This window comes from Gadus macrocephalus, chromosome 23, assembly GCF_031168955.1.
Source record: "Gadus macrocephalus chromosome 23, ASM3116895v1".
In the NCBI taxonomy this organism is placed as follows: domain Eukaryota; kingdom Metazoa; phylum Chordata; class Actinopteri; order Gadiformes; family Gadidae; genus Gadus; species Gadus macrocephalus.
Window position 1 is genome coordinate 14,240,386 of NC_082404.1, and position 13,369 is coordinate 14,253,754.

At 47.8% G+C, this 13,369-nt stretch overlaps 1 protein-coding gene across 2 annotated transcripts; it reads left to right on the forward strand.

Moving 5' to 3' along the window:
* Positions 1 to 341: 341 nt before the first annotated feature.
* LOC132452202 (polypyrimidine tract-binding protein 2-like) lies at positions 342 to 11,019 on the forward strand. Of its 2 annotated transcripts, none has more exons than XM_060044672.1 (14): positions 342 to 461; positions 3,271 to 3,298; positions 4,325 to 4,385; positions 4,476 to 4,648; positions 4,939 to 5,079; positions 5,252 to 5,407; positions 5,506 to 5,616; positions 5,713 to 5,917; positions 6,248 to 6,363; positions 8,289 to 8,322; positions 8,820 to 8,912; positions 9,223 to 9,439; positions 9,606 to 9,683; positions 9,769 to 11,019. In XM_060044672.1, exons 1-14 carry the CDS (start codon positions 454 to 456, stop codon positions 9,896 to 9,898), a joined length of 1,551 nt encoding a protein of 516 aa, XP_059900655.1. In that variant the 5' UTR covers positions 342 to 453; the 3' UTR covers positions 9,899 to 11,019. The 2 variants fall into 2 exon arrangements, with proteins under 2 accessions (XP_059900655.1, XP_059900656.1); XM_060044673.1 differs by having other exon boundaries at positions 5,713 to 5,905.
* Positions 11,020 to 13,369: the final 2,350 nt, after the last annotated feature.

Here is a 13,369-nt window from a genome sequence, read left to right on the forward strand (position 1 = left end):
AAACGATTTGCTATTCAATGACAAAATTATTAATTCATACATTTTATTTGTGATTTACTCACAGCACTTTAAATGTCAGTATTACACTGACATCTTGTCCTACAGATGTTTAGAATTATAAACGTACAAATCAATGTGAAATGTTCATTGTAGTAAACCATGGATAAATAATAAGTAAACCCATAGTTTATGTTGTAAAGCATGGATGAATAACAAGTAGACAAATAGACTATATAAACCATGGATGTATAAAAAGTAAACCAATAGAGTGTTCGGCTGTCTCCGGCAGCGCTCGGGTCGGGGTACCGGATGTTCGACTTTCTCCGGCAGCGCTCGGGCCGAGTTCCCGTGTGTTCGGATGTCTTCGGCAGCGCTCGGATCCCGGTCCTCCATCTTGTTGTGCAGTGTGTCGAAGCCGGACGCAGAGCTCATTGTTACCGGAGGACTTCAGAGATGGACGGGTATGTGTTGCTCAGAGCGGTTTAATGTGGTCAGCATGTAACGGTGGACGGTATTACGCTGTATTTATACCGTAAAACGTGTTTTGATCCCGTTGCACAGGTGAATTTATGGTTATATAACATCACAGCGCGGGGCTGGGGCTCACCACGCGCTCCTCTGAACCGCAGCTATTATATAACTATATATTATCATAATTATTACTATCATTGCTATTATTATATTGTATTATGAAGAGCCTCGGGGTAGCAGCCAGGGGCTTAGTGATCTCTCTGTGTTGTTGGATGTTGTCGTCCGCTCCTCTTTATTCACTCAGACGGCCTGATGCTAAGCTAATGCTAGGGTGGCGTGACGCGGATCCCTTTTGTTGTAGCATTTTAGCATTAGCCTCGGCTACTGTTAGCGTTAGCCTAGGCGCTTTGTGCCATTATCCTCGGCTACTGTTAGCGTTAGCCGCTGCTCTTTGTGATGTTAGCTGAGATGCAGGTCACGTACGGACTAGCTGGCCTGCAGCTCCTCTTGGCTGTTTGGTTTAAACGGAAGACATTTTACTCAGCGGCGATGACGTCACGTTAGAGTAGTTATGTTGGGATGAATGACGGCGCCTGATTGGTTAGTTTAAAATGCTGAGAATGAGAAACTGACCAAATAGGATCCATGTGCACTGCTGGTCCTCCACCATTCTGTGTTCCTCCACCCCTCTCTGTTCCTCCGTCACCATCACTTTCTGTTTCTCTATCATCATCACTCTAACATAATTTAAGCGTCTTAGAGTACCATATTAAGCGCTATATAAATTTCATTTATACTCTATGTTCCTTCATCACCATAGCTGTGCTCCATCACCCTCTGTTCCTCCATCACCCTCGCTGTGGGCCTTCATCACTCTCTGTTCCTCCTCCCTTACAATAGTGTACCTCAACCAATGTGCTACTCCACACCCACGTGGTCGACCCCTGCTCAGTCAAATCTGAACATTAATGCTTGGAGACGGTTTGGTTCCCTGATGTCTGACCCTAGCGCTCTTCAAGGATTGAGCCTCTTCACTCAGAGTATCTGCAGGCATGGCCCTCATACCCCTCCATTGCCCGCATACTCCCAATTAATTCCGCCGGCCAGAATAACTTATTTGCATGAGGTGTGAAGTTTGTAGAGGCGACACCCCTCAGCAGAATGCAGATGCCCAATTCAGCCAATGCAGTTGGCTGCATTGGAAGGCTTAGCAGACCGTTTCCCTTACTACTAGCTGTGGGATTGCTAGGACGTTCTTACAAACGACCCTCACACTGAAGCTCTGTAGTCTACTACAGGACTTTTAACAACCACGTTTGGTTTGGCACTGTCACACTAAATTTGTACCGGCTGCCAAATTTGTACCGGGCGCGTCATCAATACGTAATCCATTCCAAACCTGCCCGGCAACAGATGATCGCGTCGTCCGTTGCCTGGCAACGGACGATCGCGTCGAATGACGTGAAAGGTTCACGAACCTTCTATCTAGCGATCCGTTATCTGTATTGTGCTATTTCGTCCTTGACCTGCTTTAAACACTCAGTTTACTTGCTAAATTTGGTTAAACAATGAAATACAATACAAATATAAAGTAAAAACAAGTGTTATCTAGTGATCTGTTTTCTGTATTATGTTATTTCGTCTTTGGCAACATGAGCGCGAATGTTTTTTGAAACCCGCTTTAAACACTCAGTTTACTAGCTAAATTTGATTAAAAAATGAAATACAATACAAATATAAAGTAAAAACAAGTGTTATCTAGCGATCCGTTAACTGTACTATGTTATTTAGTCTTTGGCAACATGAGCGCGAATTTTTTTTTAAACCTGCCCGGCAACGGACGACGCGATCATCTGTTGCAGGCAGGTTTGGAATGGATTACGTATGGATGACGCGCCCGGTACAAATTTGGCAGCCGGTACAAATTTAGTGTGACAGCACCACCAGAAAGGAACGTTCACACTCATCACATTAGGTTTCAAAGTCGTTGATTGCAAGCAGTGATGTTGTTCACTTCTTAACCCAGTACGAGTGATGTTCACTTCTTAACCCAGCAGGAGTGATGTTCACTTCTTAACCCAGCAGGACTGATGTTCACTTCTTAACCAGTAGGACTGATGTCCTGGCTCTGTTTCCACAGCCTCTTCTCTCTTTTCTGTCACCTCTTGATCGTCACGCTGTTGATATTCTCTTAACGTTTAACGGATATGCCGTAGTCTAATTTCTGTTTATCTGTGTATCAGGGTTTCGTTTCTTCTAAAAAAGTGGTTTGATTTCCTTCCTGGTAAAAGGTCTTCAGTTATAACAGAGGGCCTTTGTGTTTGATTTGCAGGGCCTTCAACACTATTAATCAAATGGTAGTGGAGCTGGTGTGTGGGGTAAATTAATCACATGCATAGTTTCATATTAAATGATCTGAAGAGCAATTGGAATGAGTTACTAACTTTTTTAAGGGTAAGGAGCTTAGCTTCGCTCTCGTAGCTAGTTGGTTTCCCCATGGTGGGTTAGGGATGGGCCTAGATGGTTTCAAAGCCATCTTGAGATGGTGCATGTGTTCACTTTGTAAGCAAAGTGATTTGGGAATGTCCTGAACAGACCATCAAGGATGCTTGAATTCTCAGTCTCAAATGAAGAGCAAGCGATCTTTTTTCCTCTCAAACTTCAGTGGGTCTGTTTGTAAGCTATTAATAAATGAATGTCCGGGTATATCGTAAAATTGCTTTTGCTGAACATAATTTATTGTTTACAAATTTTGAAATTATGCAACGATTTGATAACCTTTCTCTTTTCTTTTTTTAGGATAAGTGATGTTGCTGTTGGTGTCAAGGTGAGTCTCTGAGCAAACCTCCACCTCCCCTCCATGCAGAAGACCCGTAAACTCACTAAGTGATCCAGTGAGGGGGGGGGGGCTTTAGGTGTGCCAATAGTACCATACATTGGCATGACTTTAGGGGGGGCAATAGGGCCATACATCCATGGCATAGCCAAACCGTAATCCGTTTAAAATGCACTTCTGAGAAGTTGTAGGTTATTTTTTTTATAACAATCCGATTTCATGAGGTTCTGCTTCCGCTTTCACAACAATATAACAGAGTTAATAAACAGGAAACCTTTTTCTGCCTGACCAGAGGAAACGACCAAATGTCATTTCTAGTGAAATGCATTTGATCTCATGGCACCATACACATTGTTGTTCAATCGTCTGTTTTCCAGTCTACATAAAACGAGGTTAAGTCCTATCTTGAAGGAATCTGAACAGAATATTAGGTTATATTGGGGCCCCTGTCAATACAATCAAGTATTTTTTGTTGACGTTTAAAAAACCTCCCGGGAAAGTCCCTGCAAAGAGTTTTTGCGTAAGTGGTGCACAACTTTATGTGCCGGAGATTTATTGAAGCGTGGGTTTGGTGGCCGTGCTCCAGACGGCTGTTTTTTTACCATGACCATAAAGAATAGGGCTGAGGCAGGCCTATGGTAGAGATCCTCTGAGAGGGTGCGGGGAGGGTACTGCCGTAGGGGGCTGTGTGTGTGTGTAATGGGTCTCCCCCTCCCCATCAGTCAGCTTTAAGAGCACAGGGAGCCTCCACTCTGCCCTGGGGAGCCCCGCATCGCTCTGGATGCAATGACACAATTTGACATCTTAAATGTACGGATTAAACCCACACAGAGTCCGGTCCTTCTTCTGGTGCACATCACCCACCCTTCCCCAGGGTCTCGCTAGCATCTCCTTCCTGTTCTTCAAACCTGTCTGTCGAGGGAGCCATGTGAAGGCTTTCTGTGAAGGAGCTGTCGGCAAACCAACGACGGTTTTGCGTGGTTGTTTTACGGCCCTTTGTTTTGTGGTTCCCCGCAGAGAGGATCAGAGGAGCTGAGCATGTACAGCAGCCCCAACTCGGGGGTGAGCAGTATCAGTGGTGAGTAGGGCCCAGCTCCCACCTCACCTCCCTGTGCGTCCGCACCACGTTGTACAGACTGAAGGCTAACGGACTGATTCCTCCTGTTAGATGGCACCTCTAACGGCAGTGACAGCAAGAAGCAGAAGGTGGAGGAAGCTCCTCCGTCGCGCGTCCTCCACATCCGGAAGCTGCCCAACGAGGCGTCTGAGACGGAGGTGATCGCGCTGGGCCTGCCCTTCGGGAAGGTCACCAACATCCTCACTCTCAAGGGGAAGAACCAGGTGAGGCGGCAGTGAGGCGTGTTTGGCGGGCGTTTACAAAACCCTTCCACTTATAGAAAATACATGATCTCAAGCTGACCATGAATGCGACTAGGACCCTTAGTGCTAATGTGCTTAGTGCAAATGGGTGGTTTATATTGTGCAAAGTGATGATAGTCCTTGCTAAATTAGTAAACATGGATGGGCTTTTGTTGAATATCTTGTTTTTGCCATGAGCTAATGGGCCTCAATGAAAGTGTTGGCTGTGGTATGTCAACCCGTTCTGACGTGCATCGTTTTGTATCTGCCAGGCGTTCCTGGAGATGGGCACAGAGGAGGCGGCCATCACTATGGTGAACTACTACAGCACGGTGACCCCTCACGTCCGCAACGTCCCCGTCTTCATCCAGTACTCCAACCACAAGGAGCTGAAGACGGACGCCGGCAACCAGGTGAGAACGCCTCCGGGCTCTCCTGATGACCAGCACAGGAGCCACCAACCCGAGTTCCTCTGTCAGGAATCAGGATGAAACGGCCGCGGGGTCATTGTATTTGGGGATATCAAGCGTATAAGCAGATGAGATGTGTGTGTGACCGGTGCCCCCCCCCCCCCCTGACCCCCAGCGGACCCAGGCGGTGCTTCAGGCGGTGTCGGCCGTGCAGTCCGGCGGCTCCCCCAGCTCAGACGTGCAAGAGGCCCTGGCGGCCGCCTCCAGCCCCGTGCTGCGCATCATCATCGACAACATGTTCTACCCCGTGACTCTGGACGTCCTGCAACAGGTGCCCCCTCTCCTCCTTCGAAACCGGCCAGCCCCACGACGAGTCTTTCGTTTGTATGATGGATTCAGTCTGACGACCTCCTCTTGAACCTCCTCCAGATCTTCTCCAAGTTCGGCACCGTCATGAAGATCATCACGTTCACCAAGAACAACCAGTTCCAGGCTCTGCTCCAGTTCAGCGATCCCGTCAACGCCCAGCAGGCCAAACTGGTGAGTACCTGTCCGGAGAGCTGGGTCAGAGTGTAACGGTTCCTAAACGGTAGGACGGCCCCTCGAGACCTGACCTGGGTTCCTTTTGCACCTCAGGCTCTCGACGGTCAGAACATCTACAACTCCTGCTGCACGCTGCGCATCGACTTCTCCAAGCTGGTCAACCTCAACGTCAAGTACAACAACGACAAGAGCCGGGACTACACGCGGCCCGAGCTCCCGGCGGGGGACGGCCAGCCCAGCATGGACCCGTCCATGGCTTACAGCAAGGACTCCAACTCCCTGCTCGGTAAGATCCCAGGTAGAGCCCCTTTTCTTTTCTTACTTTTCATCAATTAAAGCAGACATAGACCTTTAACACCAGGTATACTGGTAAAAGATACAGCATGGTTGCTGTGTTGGTTTTAGGAGAGCTGTTTAGGAGTGTCACAATGATGCCTTACGCTTAACAATAATTGACTATGAAAGACGACTAAAATGTGAAACTGTTGATAGATGACGATCGAATATAACACTGTGGTTGAGTCAGTCTTTTTAAGTGGAGTGGTCCTGTGTACTCCTCCATTCAGGATGCAGGGCTGATGAGGGCTTGTGTAGTTCTGTACCCCATGATATCTCTCCCTGCCTCCAGGAGCAATGAACCCACTGAGTGCTGCTGCGGCGGCGGCGGCGGCGGCCGGACGTGTGGCCCTCGGGGGCCAGGCCGGCTCCAGCGGGGTCCTGCTGGCCAGCAACCTCAACGAGGAGGTCAGTACTCATGAGTCGGGACACCCCCCACCCCCACCCCCACCCCCCCCACCCCTAAGGCTCTGAAGCCGCTCACAGCTAACGGACCGCTCCCACTCCTCCTGTCTGTTGACCTCGGCCTGTGCTGGGCGCCCACACAGAGCTCCTGACTGTAATGGGTTGTAGAAGGGAAGCCACTGCCTCTGTTAGCCTCTTAGAGTGGAAGTGAACCCCCCTCCGCCCTATCGTATGAGCGCTAGAGGAGCAGTGTTGTGTATGACGTGGTACGCGGCGTCCAGCAAGCTTAACCCTCTGGAGGTCCGCGCTGATCGCCTCCCAGACGAGCTCCACACGCCCACACCCGGGGTCTCTCCCCCCGCCCCCAGAGCAGAGTAGACCGTCAGACAATGGCCAACATCACAGGATATTACACCTGTTTTCAACAATGACAAAATTACGTATTTATCATAGAACACACGCAAAGACGTTTAAAAAAATAAATAAAAATCTTTGGGTTCACTGCACTTCCTGAAGTGGTTCACTTTGAATAAGACCATTCGATCTCCCATCTTTTATTGATAAAGATCACAACCTATTTGTATTTGTAGTCTGCCTCTCTTTTAGTCCCAACAAAACAAGAGTGTCTTCTCATCTCATTCAGATGTATTCCATTCTCTGCTCACAGATCCTTATGTCAAACTGTATCTTAACTCTGCTAACCCTGCTCTCTCTCTGTTTTTTCTTCTCTAAGTCAATCTCTGCTCTCCTCAGCCTCTATGAAAACCCTCTCTGACCTCTGGCCTGTCTCTCTGGGTCTCCAAATCCAAAACACCACACATTGTGCTTCATCTCCACAACCTTTAACCTTTAGCCTCTCAATCTTCTGTTCTCTGACCTCTCTAATTGCGCTCTGAAATCTTTGTATCTATCTTTTCCTCGTCTGCCATTGAGTGACCCCAGGGCCGGGCCATATGTCGTCCAAAGGCTGCTTTGTCCTCCATATTGTCCTGGCTTTCTGGCTCTCAATCAGACCTTCTGCTGATGAAGGCCAGTAATAGAATGGGCTCATTGTCCGTTGATAAAACGTAGAACATGAACTAGTGTTGAAAGCATCAAATGAGTAGAGCCCAACGTTATCAAGGCCCCCACGTTATCAAGCAGGACGTTATGAAGGCCCCACCCATGTCATCAAGGCCCCAGGTAGCGTAGTGTTGCTACAGTAAGCCTCCCATCCTCAGAGTAATGAACTCCTTATGAGTATGGTGGTGGCCCCTCATTGGTTCCTGCATGTCCAGCTGCGACCCCACCCCCCCCGCCCCACTGGATCTAACCGCATGCCCCCCTGACGTCTTCTCCCCTCATACCCTTTCATGATTGGTCGTCTTTCCCCAGCGGACAGGAAGTCATCTCCATGACTACTGCATGTTGTGTTTTGTGTCTTCATGTTTGAAATTGAACTGCTGATTTTAAATATTTTTGTTTTGGTTGCTGATGTTTTTGATTTTCTTTCACATGAATGTACCTTTTGCCCCGTGCTTGTCTAGGGTGAAAATACATTTTGCGTAATTTGCTATTTTGACTAAAGAAACATGTTTCCAGCCATTTTCTCTGACCAATCGACCTGCATTATTCCAGTGTACTGACCTGTATTTTATTTTTGTCCCTTCCCCTCCCCCTCACTTTATTTATTTTTATTTGCTCACCCCCAACCACCCTCCCATGGATCCTCCCTCATTCTCTGTCCCTTCCCTCCCTCCCCTCATCACATTAACTCCCCCAACGCCCTCCCCCTTCTCCTCCATGACCCATCACCTCATCACTCTCCGGGGGGGGACAAACAATACCAACCATCCTCTACCTCTGGATCGATCTGTCCATCTCCGCTCTCCTCGACTCCTCTACCTCTTCTGTCTCACGCTGCTTGTTGCTCTTCTCTCCCTCTAAAGATGGTTACGCCCCAAAGTCTGTTTACCCTCTTCGGTATGTTATCGCTAGAGCTCTCTCTCTCTCTCTCTCTCTCTCTGTCTCTCTCTGACTCCTTCTCTCTCTCTACACTGTTCTCATTGTTCTCTCTGTATATCTACCAGTATCATAAGTACTATAGCCATTGTTGTGCAGTGTTTATACGGTAGTTTGTAACACATGCAGGCCCCCTGCTTATCGCTCTGGGTCATGTTTATTCCTCTGTCCGCGTATACAATAGTCGATTTTTTTTTTATCACTGCATGGTTAAATATCGTTTGGCTTGCATGCGATGTTTGGATAACGTGATGCCGTTCTGTTTGGAGGGTGTCTAATGTAATGATTCTATACACCTCTCTCGATATCTCCTGTTGATTGATGGCTCTCCTTTCCTACTACTCTCTTCTGTTGTTGACCGAGGCCTCTCCCCTCCGGTGCTAACCGTCCCCCTGACCCTCTGCTCTGTCTCTCCACCTCCACCCTCCTCTCCTCCGCTGGCTCTGGCTTCACCACAGGGGTGTACGGCGATGTCCAGAGGGTGAAGATCCTCTACAACAAGAAGGACAGCGCGCTCATCCAGATGTCTGACGGCAACCAGGCTCAGCTAGGTGAGCTCGGCCAGCAGGTCTAAACCGTACGACTCAAGAAGGCCGACCACGGGCTGCCCGATTATTTATAAAAAAATATCCTAGTCACGATTATTTTGGTCAATTTTGCATTCACGATTATTCAAATGATTATTTTAGAGTTTGAAAACATGTTGCACTTTTCAGCATTTCTCCCCAAAAAAACATCACTGAGAACTTTGAAATTCTCTGTGCAAGGCCCAGTGCTCCGCAGTCTCATGGGTCGGGGCGTCGAACAAGGGGTGTTTCACTGAGGCTGCCAGGCGGTGCGATAACGCTCTTCTCTCCGCAGCCATGAGCCACCTGAACGGGCAGAAGATGTACGGCAAGATCATCCGCGTGACGCTGTCCAAGCACCAGACGGTGGCGCTGCCCCGCGACGGGCTGGACGACCAGGGCCTGACCAAGGACTTCGGGAACTCCCCGCTGCACCGCTTCAAGAAGCCCGGCTCCAAGAACTTCCAGAACATCTTCCCGCCCTCGGCCACCCTCCACCTCTCCAACATCCCGTAAGTGACCGCCGTCGGTCAGCAGGGGCCCCCCCCCCCACCCCCTTCTGGGGTCAACACAGCCTTGATGGGGGGGGGGGGGGTCTACGGGCCCCCCTGCTGTGGTCCTCGCAGATGATGGGGTCTACAGGGGTCCTGACCGCTGTGTTGTCTCCCTTCTCCCCAGGCAAGACGTGAGTGAAGACGACCTGCGCCTCCTGTTCACCAACGGGGGCGGGGCGGTGAAGGCCTTCAAGTTCTTCCAGTGAGTCTTTGAGCCCTTTCTTCCTCTGTGTTAAAAGTCCTGTTGGTCGACGACGTGAGTCCATTAACACCGCCTCCTCCCCCAGGGACCACAAGATGGCTCTCCTGCAGATGACCACGGTGGAGGAAGCCATCCAGACGCTGATGGACCTCCACAACTACAACATGGGGGGCAGCCAGCACCTCCGAGTGTCCTTCTCCAAGTCCACCATCTAGACGGCGCTCGTCCACCTTCTGCTAGTTTGATTTGAGTACAGTGTGATGTTTTTGTTTTTGATCTTCATTCCTTGAGAGATTGCCCCCCCCCTTCTAACCTTAGTTCATTGAAGAGACGTCGATGTGTAGGTGTTTCTGCTCCGTACCTCCACACTCCTGTTGTGACGCACTGAGGTCCCTCCTTTTTCTACTCCCCTTCTCCGTAAGGTCCGTGGCTCCGTGAATTAGACCCCGTTTCCGTTGATAAGATACTCCCGTGCCTTACTCAACAATATCAACTGTTCTCCGGCCCCCCACACCACACCGTCACCTGGTCCCGTGCCAAAGCACGGATACCTTAGGAACCGTTTTCTATTTAACCGCGCTGACTCGCTGTAGCATTTCTGTGCCACGTATTTTTCTTTCTTTCCCCCTTCAATGGTTCATTGCACATGGCGTCACCTGTTGTCATTGGCCCCACCTGCTTCCTCCGGCCCCTCCCCGGCCCGCACACCCTCCGTGTTTCACACCACCTGTGTTTTTTCAGACACGCCGCTTGCTGAAAGTGAACCAATGTACGCCTCAGTCGAGTGTAAAGAGTTGACAATTCATTTGTAATCTGAGTAAGAACGCGGCCTGCAAGCGTATTGTTTGGTCTTGAGTTACCTTCCATTCTTTTTGCTGTAGCTACTTGATGTAACTTTAAATGTGACAATGGGTTTTATAAGCATGTATAGTCGTTTAGACTCTGCAATAGGAAAGTGTTGCATGCTTTGGAAGCGATGGCAGCATTAAGTCCACTGTGATGTCATGTCATGTGACAGTTTACTGAGGAGAAGGCTACTTGGTAGGACCAAAGTTTATGTGCCTTTAGTGTTTCTTTCCTATTTAATTTTAACAAGAACAAAAACATTTTACATAAAAACTGCTTATAAAAATACTTGGTTTATTTCCTTCATGTTGTATTTGGGGGTGTGAAACATTATCTTGACCTTTTAACGGAAAAAAAAAACTGCATCCACTGGAAATGGGTTTTGTTAAAAAAACAGTATATTTTCTATACAAGTCTCTTTTTACACCTTGAAATGTAAGGATTCAGTATAGGTCGGAAGAGGCACAATTAAAAGCAGACTTTTTTCTAATACGGGAGATGTGGCTTGATTTCCTGCTTTGGTTGACCCTCTCGTTGTCTCTTCTGTGTGTATGTGTGTGTGCGTGTTGGACATTCTCTGTAGCATGCTAAATAAAACTTTCTGCTCTCCCTCTCTCTCTTCTGTTGCCTCTTCTCTGTTCTCCTACTGCTGCTCTCCTCTGATTCACTCTCTGGGAGACGGGACTGACCCCGTTCTCCAGGAAAATAACGCGGTACTGGGCCAGACTGAACCCCCCCCCAGACAGAGTCCCTCCTAGACTTGAGTCCCCTCCTAGACTTGAGTCCCCTCCTAGACTTGAGTCCCCTCCTAGACTTGAGTCCCCCCTCCTAGACTTGAGTCCCCCCCCTAGAATTGAGTTCCCCCCCCCCCTAGACTTGAGTCCCCCCTAGACTGATGTCCCCTAGACCCAAGCCCCTCCAAGACTGAGCCTCTCCCAGACTTGAGTGCCCCTAGACTTGAGACCCCCTATACTGAGACCTCCTAGAATAAGTCCCCCTCCCAGATTGAGACCCCCTAGACCAACCCCTCCCAGACTGAGCCCTGCTTCCAGACCGAGCCCTCCTAGACTGAGCCCTCTGATTGGCCAGGTCCACAGGACAGTAGTTCTTTGTCTCTTTCCTCCCCAGCCAGCTGACTTCCAGGGATCTCTTGGCGCCCCTCCTTGATGGGGGTCCTCGGATCAGGTTCTGAGTGTCATACTTCTCCGCATCCGTTCACTGGCCCGGCCTGGTGATGGTGGTCGAGGTGATGCTTAAAAATTGGGGACTATCATCTGAACATCTTGTAGGCCTTTGATGCAGATGAACACCAACGTCGGGATCGACAAACTCTAGGCATGGAGCCCAGCCTTGTGCGCTAGTACTCAAATTCCTATTAGAATTTGAGTACTAGACTTTCATGTCTCGAACGTTTTTTTTTTTCCTCAAATTCTGTAAAAGTCATACTGCAGCCTATGACGTGAGTCGAAAACTCTTGAAATTCCAGGTATGGTTACCAATAATCCCCACTACCCATCAACACAAATTTGTGGTACTGCACCCAAAGGTGGCGCTTTTGTAAAAAAAAATAACATGAATAAGGCTTATTTCTCCTCACCAGATTGACCTGGACTCAAAATTCTTTCATCATATTAATCTTAAATCAAATGTATCTTTTTCACCCCGTTCTTCTGCTCTAAAAATGTTTACTTTTCCCACAATTTCATAGAAAAGTCAAACGTCCACAGTCTCAACCCATTTTGCCTATGTGACCATTTTATTATTGTGTAACTACCATACGGCTATCATTAGGTGGATACCATTAACAGTGCAAATTTTCAGATCTGTACTCTTTTAAGGAAACCCTTAATTCTCTTCTGAAATGTGTGCTTGGAGTTTTCTTGATCTGTGCTTTTCACAATGTGAATGAGTATTCAAGCAGTTCAGGAATTTCTGGCTCAACGGGATAAGGCCGTGTACTGGTGATCCTTAGGTTGAGAGTTCGAATCCTGATTAGAGCATTATGAACAAGCTGAACATGACATTCTGTCAATGCTACTCATTTAAGAAACACAACATTGAACAGCACCTGAAATTCATCAGGCATTATTCCGGCTTAGTTTCCAGGAATCTGACTTCCAAGACACAGTATGGTGTTAAGGGGAACTTCTTCGTTAACCATTTTTCCTTCATAATTAACTTTGTCATATTTATATTTCTTCCGTTGGTGTTCTTGACTACAAGTGTTTAATTTCCCCAGAATTTCAAAGGCTTTTCAGGTATATGCTTTGAAGACAGCCCTTAATTCACTTGAGAAATGTGTGCTTTGAGTTTTCTGGATGTTGTGTGCTTATCAATAGCCATTTTGACCATGTGAATGAGGCTGCAGTTCAGTTTTATAAGTGGAACATCTTTCCTTGAATATTACAATTATATTTTATATTTATATATCTTCCATTAGTATGTTCTTGATTTTTAATTGAGCTCGGACCCCGTTAATCACCGCTCGCGGTTATATTTTTCATCGCAATTTGTATCCGACCACACCTTTGACCTACCGATTTATTTGTTAAAAACCTGTAGAGACCCACAGATGGAGCAATAAAGGTAGGAAGAATCAACCGAACATTCACCCCCCGTTATTCAGGGTGTCATGCTGGGGGTGTTTGATACTTTGACCATTTTTTTTAGAACGGTACACAAGCTTTCATCTTATGCTTTATTTAGTTGGAGTGCGTTGGATGCATCTAAACTGAATTGCCTTTCAGTTTGCATGTTTCTAAATTGAGCTAATGTACATCATTCATCTGCTGCTAGTCCCCTCCCTGAACTTCCCATTTCAAGACATCCCTACGAACATC